At 44.6% G+C, this 6,117-nt stretch overlaps 1 protein-coding gene across 1 annotated transcript; it reads left to right on the top strand.

Moving 5' to 3' along the window:
• Positions 1 to 436: 436 nt before the first annotated feature.
• On the top strand, positions 437 to 5,082 carry rtn4rl2a (reticulon 4 receptor-like 2 a). The gene is made up of 4 exons (XM_031756279.2): positions 437 to 616; positions 1,205 to 1,431; positions 1,555 to 1,788; positions 1,967 to 5,082. The coding sequence occupies exons 1-4, from the start codon at positions 559 to 561 to the stop codon at positions 2,825 to 2,827; spliced, it is 1,380 nt and encodes a 459-aa protein (XP_031612139.1). The 5' UTR covers positions 437 to 558; the 3' UTR covers positions 2,828 to 5,082.
• The last annotated feature ends 1,035 nt before the right edge of the window (positions 5,083 to 6,117 follow it).

Raw genomic sequence — 6,117 nt, 5'->3', positions numbered from 1 at the left:
CCATCTAAGTCTTTTTCTGTATCTTTCTGTCTGGCTGCTGCGCGCCGGAAGCAGACCATAATAAGCGTCGGCCAGGAAACAAGCTATGCGCTCTTCTCCTACCCGTCCTCCGCTCCTCCACAACTCAGTCATCATTACCGGGCACCGTGCCTTGGCTCATTCACCCCTCCCTACACTGCTTCTACATTCACTCTTCAGCACTCCCTCCCTCTTTTCCCAATGTGCGTCGAAAAGTCTCCTCCTCTCACAGAGTCTGAGCGCACGTCTCCAACCAGCCTTTACGCGCGAGCAAACTCTCCAAGAGAATCCCCTACGGTCGGCCCCTCCCCTTTCCGTTTCTTGCCGCCCTCACTCATTCATGACCCCGATCAGTGACGTAGGAGATTCCACGGTGCCTACTGCCGTAGGCAATGACAAGGTGCTTGAGTATATATGGGACACTGGTAGCCATCAACCGGCACACTCTCAGTCGCTCCGACTCGGGAACCAGGGCATCAGCGGAGATAGCAGGCTTTACTTCGCGGTCTTAGGCTAACTCGCTTTGGGCTTTGGTTCAGAATGGAAACGTCTACTTTTTCTCGGAGCCGACGATGCTCCATCATGCGCAGCTGCAAAAGTAAGTTTCTCTCTATCTTCTTTGGTTTTGGACACCCATTGGATTCAAATGACAGTTAATGCTGCTTTGCTTTAGAACTCGAACACTTTAAAGTTTTTTTAAATGTAAGAATGCGTGAAGTACTTTGATTTATATGAAACAGAACATCCAAAATTGATATACGGATGGATGATACAACATCGAAATGAAAAACCGTCAGCTCTCTGCCTGTTTGGTGATTTATTCAAGCTAAATTGTATGTACAAGTGTGTTAAGAGCTTTTTCTTTGACTCTGAGAAATCGTTGCTGTGATTTGATTAAGTTCCTTTCTGATTACGCTGTGCGTAATGGTCGGCGTAAGTGTAGTGCCAAGGTGTAAACTCAATTTACTGCGACAGATAAGGTTTCTGTACATGAAACCTCAGAGAAAATAACAGTAGATGCAAGCCATAATCGCCAAAAACAATCAAATATTTTTCTTATTTAAAAATGAAGGCAGATAATTACCGTTATGCACTCTGCATGATGTTTCGTTCAATGGTAATGGATGATTATCGCACCATGGACAGCTCCCACTCACTTCCTTTTCTCTGTCCCCGCTCTTTCTAGGCGGTCTTTCCCTCTGGCTGGTGGTGTGGCTAGTCCTTGGCAAGCCAAGTCCGGCATCGGCATGTCCGCACCTGTGTGTGTGCTATCCGACGCCGATGACTGTGAGCTGCCAGGCGCAGAACTTCACCGCCGTTCCTGTCGGAGTGCCGTACGAGTCGCAGCGCGTGTTTCTCCAGAACAACAGGATCACGGAGCTTAGAGTTGGCTCTTTTGGCTTCGGAACTCAGGTAAGAAAGAATGAAGAAAGCAGCATCTACAGTGTGAAGTTGTTGCTTTTCCACACTGAAAGTTTAAAAATAATGAAAAATATGATCAAAATTTAATGTCATAAATACGTTTTCTCCCTTCAGGTTCTGTGGCTGTTTTCCAACAACATCACGTGGATTGAGGCAGGGGCCTTCAGTGAGCTGAGGGACTTGGAGGAGTTGGACCTGGGGGATAACCCTAACCTCCACAGGTTGGAGGGGGGAGCCTTCCGTGGCCTTGAGAAGCTCCAGAGCCTCCACATGCACCGCTGCCGGCTCACTGCCCTGCCCCATGACATCTTCCACAAGCTTTACAGTCTGCAGTTCCTTTATCTGCAGGTAGGGGCGCTGGAAAGCCATGCACATGCATACAGATAACTCTGACACATAGAAACACATGCATCCACCCACACATGTGCCTTCACATGCAGCATCACACAATGTTACTAATATTACAAATCACACTCATTGTGTCTGATTTTCTGAGCCTAAACCCCATTTTTTCTCCAATTTGCAGGAGAATAATCTTCACTTCCTGCAGGATGACATCTTTTCTGACCTCATCAACCTGAGTCAGCTGTTCCTGCATGGCAACCGTATCCGTACCCTTTCAGAGAACGTGTTCCGTGGCCTGGTCAACCTCGATCGCCTTCTCCTCCATGACAACCGCATCAGACAGGTGAACCGCCGGGCCTTCCGTGACCTTGGCCGCCTGACAATGCTCTTCCTCTTCAATAACTCTCTGGCTGAGCTGCCCAGCCAGACTCTGAGGGACACCCAGGGCATCGAGTTCCTCCGCCTCAATGCCAACCCCTGGTCTTGTGGGTGTGAGGCCCGTGCCCTGTGGGAGTGGTTCCGTGAGGCCCGTGTCTCCTCATCTGAAGTCATCTGCTCTTCCCCTTCCACCCGTCGTGGCCAGGATCTCCGCTTCCTTCGTGAGATGGACTTCGCCCTCTGCCCCTTGCCTGACCCTGGCTCCATTGCCGGCTCCACCACCACCACCTTCAGCACCAAGACCCGCTGGTGGTTCCACAAGAACAAGCCCCAGTCATCCACTAAAGGTGTCTTCGAGAAAGCCTCAGAGACTGTGAAGGCCGGTTTGTACGGAAAGGGCCCGTCCACAATCACCTCAGCAGTCAAGTATGAGCTGGGAGAGGATGAGCTGGCGCTGCCCAAACTCGAGCAAGAAGAGTACTGGGCAAACTATGGCAATGAGGACTCAGGTGTCACCCTGCGGTGCTTTGAGCTTGAATGTCCACCTGAGTTCGACCTGCCTCCATCTTCCTCCTCTCTCAGATCCTCCTCACCCTCTTTCCTTTTACTACTAGCCCTTTCTGTTTTCACCCTCTGCCTCAACCTTCACCTGCTATTTGGCTGAATCTGACTCTTAGTACCACACCCCTACCCTTCCAGCCTGTTTTAAAGGCTGTGAGGATCCCTGTTAGACTTTCTACACCCCCTTTGCCCACTTTGCTGTAAGCAAATCCTCAAGGCACAGCAAGGGAGATGGGGGGGACGGTTAGATTTGAAATCTACCAACTACAGGGCTTAACACTTTTCAGGGCTGCTAAGAGTTCTTCAGCTAAGGTATATGTTTATCTACAATGCTCTGCAGGTATGGCTTTCTCTGCCTTACCTGTATGATGTCATGTTATGATTCCCTGTAATCAGGGCTACGAGGGCTGAGTCCATCTCTAGTACAAACGCAATTTGATAGCAGCTGTGAATGATGTTGTCAATTCTGTCACCTCAACTTATTTAAAACTACTAGTGCTTTTAGTGCATCCAAATAACTGGTTGCTACGAATGCTACAATTACTGTTAGAATCAGTGCACAGTAATGAAAATACTGTAACCACTTAAAGTGTCATGTAAATAGTTATGTGTACTGTGAGTGTTCAAACTAATATCTGTGGTTCATCACAATCATGTTCATCTTGATCCAGAAAAACTGTGAAGGCTTGTGCTTCTACAGGACAGAGCACCAGGCGCAATGAAGCTGAGGGTCTTAGAGCGAGAGAGGAGAAAGGGAAACAAAGTGAGGTTGAGCGGGAGCAAAAGGAACAAGAGAGAGATGCACGGACGTCATAGAAGAGGGAAGGGAGACAAAATGGCAGTGAGAGGAAGGGAGGAGATTTCAAAGGAAACAGCTTTAGAAAGAAGAAGATGTGGGTGGGGAGGGGAGTGTTCAGGCAGCAATAAGAAAAGACGCAGAAAAACAGCGAGACAGAACAGAGGACAGTGCTGGCGGTAGAAGCAGCAATTTGCAGGAGACAAATAATAAATCTACTCATCAGTAGTTGTTCCATCCATTATACTCATACCGTTCACCATTTTCTGTATATATAGTGTTGTTTTGCGACAACCACAGGGAATGAATGCTTCCTGTCAGGAAGCCAGAGATTTTGTTTTTTGGATGTCTTTCTGTGACATATTGATATAATGTGTGATGATTGTTGACTTGGATGCAGATGAAGATCTTGATAAAAAAGATATATTGAATATTTCTTGAATCATTCTTTTCTTGGGGGCAGTTTTTGCTGAATATATTTTAACTGGAGGAATTCAGAGGTGTACTTTACCACCTTAAAACAAATGTGGGATCAAAATGCACAAATTGTCTCAGTGCATCTGTAGTGTGGTGACTACACTGGACTGAAAGGACTGATCACTTGGCCACATGGAAAGCTCTGACTTAACGGGCATCTGTGTGTGTGCATAAATGGGGATGAATGGATTCTCAAGTAGGCAACACTGCAAAAGGCAAGTACGTCAGTAGGTTTCTCACTTTTGTGATTCATCAACAGGCGATGCCAAATGGACAGACAAAGCGCAAACTGGCTGATTTGTAAATACACCAAGAGAGCAATGAGAGAGTCTGGAGAGAGACAGAAATCAGAGTTAAATTTAGGCTGAAAGACTGACACACAGAAAGACTAATGGAAATGGTATGAGGTGAAACAGGAAAAATGTGCTGAGGCAGCAGGCTGGAGAAATGCTCTGATGGAGCAACACAAGAAGAGAAAAACAAAAGAAGCAGCAGGAAGTTACCTTATACACAAAAATTCTAGATATCCATCAGGAAGGTTTATTAATTGCTTCTTCTTGAAAACAATTTACTGTACTGACTTGGAAAAAAGGGAAAGATAGTGTAGGTGTACAGCTACTCTTTTTCCTAACAGTCTTTTAAATTACTCACTGTTATCCTAAAGCTCTCTTGATCTCTCGAGGGTAAAGACAGGATGAAAAGAGGTGATGTCTGGCTGTGACGGTGGTGAGTAGGGCAAGGCAAAGATGTAGTAGGAGTGAAAGAGTAGGAGGTAGTGAGCCACGTACAAGCCAGTTGGCCTTGCAAGGGTTACAGAAAACTAGTTCCTCTTTGAGATTTTCTTTTTTTTTTGCCAACTGACTTCCCCATTAGGAGTGATTTTGGAAAATACTCAGTGTCATCTTTGTCAGCTTTTTTAGTCTCTTACAAAGTCTAATGGAGGAGGTCAAACTGAGCCCGGGTGCTCTTCAGTGGCCATGACAGTGAGGTCACTGTCAGATGACCAAAGTGCCAGTTATACCATTTCCAATTTTTGTTTGTTTTTCTGTCTGCATGTTCTATGTTTTGTATCTGAAAAAGAAATGATTCTATATGAAAAATCTGCTTATTTGGTATTTATTTTTACTGTAAAAGAAAATCAAAGATGTTCTTCAAAGATGCACCATAAAGAAAGAATAAATTCATACTTGTTATAACAAAGCATTTTTTTTTAAAATGTGTGGGTGTTTCATTCTATGTCTTGGCAACTGTCCAGTCAAACACCCAAAGCAATCAAACTGCACACACACATATGCATGCAAGCATGCACGCACACACAAAATCACGTGGACACACAGACACAGTTGCCATTGTGTAAGTCCTCCAGGCAGTTCTCCAGCTTTCTTAACGGTGCAACTACTCAACAGAGAAAGAGAACAGGAAATGTGGGGGTGAAAACAGTGAGGAGAGTTAAACTATTCACTGTTTAAGGTTCAACCTGCCTCATAAGGAGCACCTGCTCTTGCAGTAAGATCACATAATCAAAAAGAGACACCAATAATGATAGTAATCAAAATATAATGACCATAAGCACTGTTTATGGCCACAGGGTTATTTCTGACAAAAAAAAGACAAAAGTAAAAATTTTGAGACATTTTTCAATAAACAACTAATATTAAAGGAAACGTTACATATAATCAAAACTTTATTACAACACTCAAACACTCTCCTCTAATCATAATGTCTGGGAGGAAGTTGCACTTTAAGTGTAACGAAATCCATTATACTTGGTCATTTGAAGCCTCAGATTCAATCTGAGTGAAAATCTGACTTCTGTGGGATACAGCTGAGCTAACTGATTTTGGACCCACTTAGAAGAAAGATGACCAACACCATAGTTTAAACTTACAACAGACTTCCTGTGACACATGCTCAAAGTTACCACTGTGACACTTTTATGACCAAAGAAAAGGTGGAAAAGAAAAGCAGAGCAAAAACATGGAAAGTGAAATGAAGATAATCGAGCTGACAGGTTACAGCAAAATATATGATGTGTCCTGCAGTGGTGTCCCCATTTTCATTTAACCTTTTCCATACATCAAATCTTGTCATACCAGATTTATTGTGTGGATGCCCTCAAA

Source organism: Oreochromis aureus, linkage group 6, assembly GCF_013358895.1.
Source record: "Oreochromis aureus strain Israel breed Guangdong linkage group 6, ZZ_aureus, whole genome shotgun sequence".
Classification (NCBI taxonomy): domain Eukaryota; kingdom Metazoa; phylum Chordata; class Actinopteri; order Cichliformes; family Cichlidae; genus Oreochromis; species Oreochromis aureus.
The sequence above is the reverse complement of the archived record's forward strand: the minus strand, read 5'-3'. Positions and strand labels throughout refer to the sequence as shown.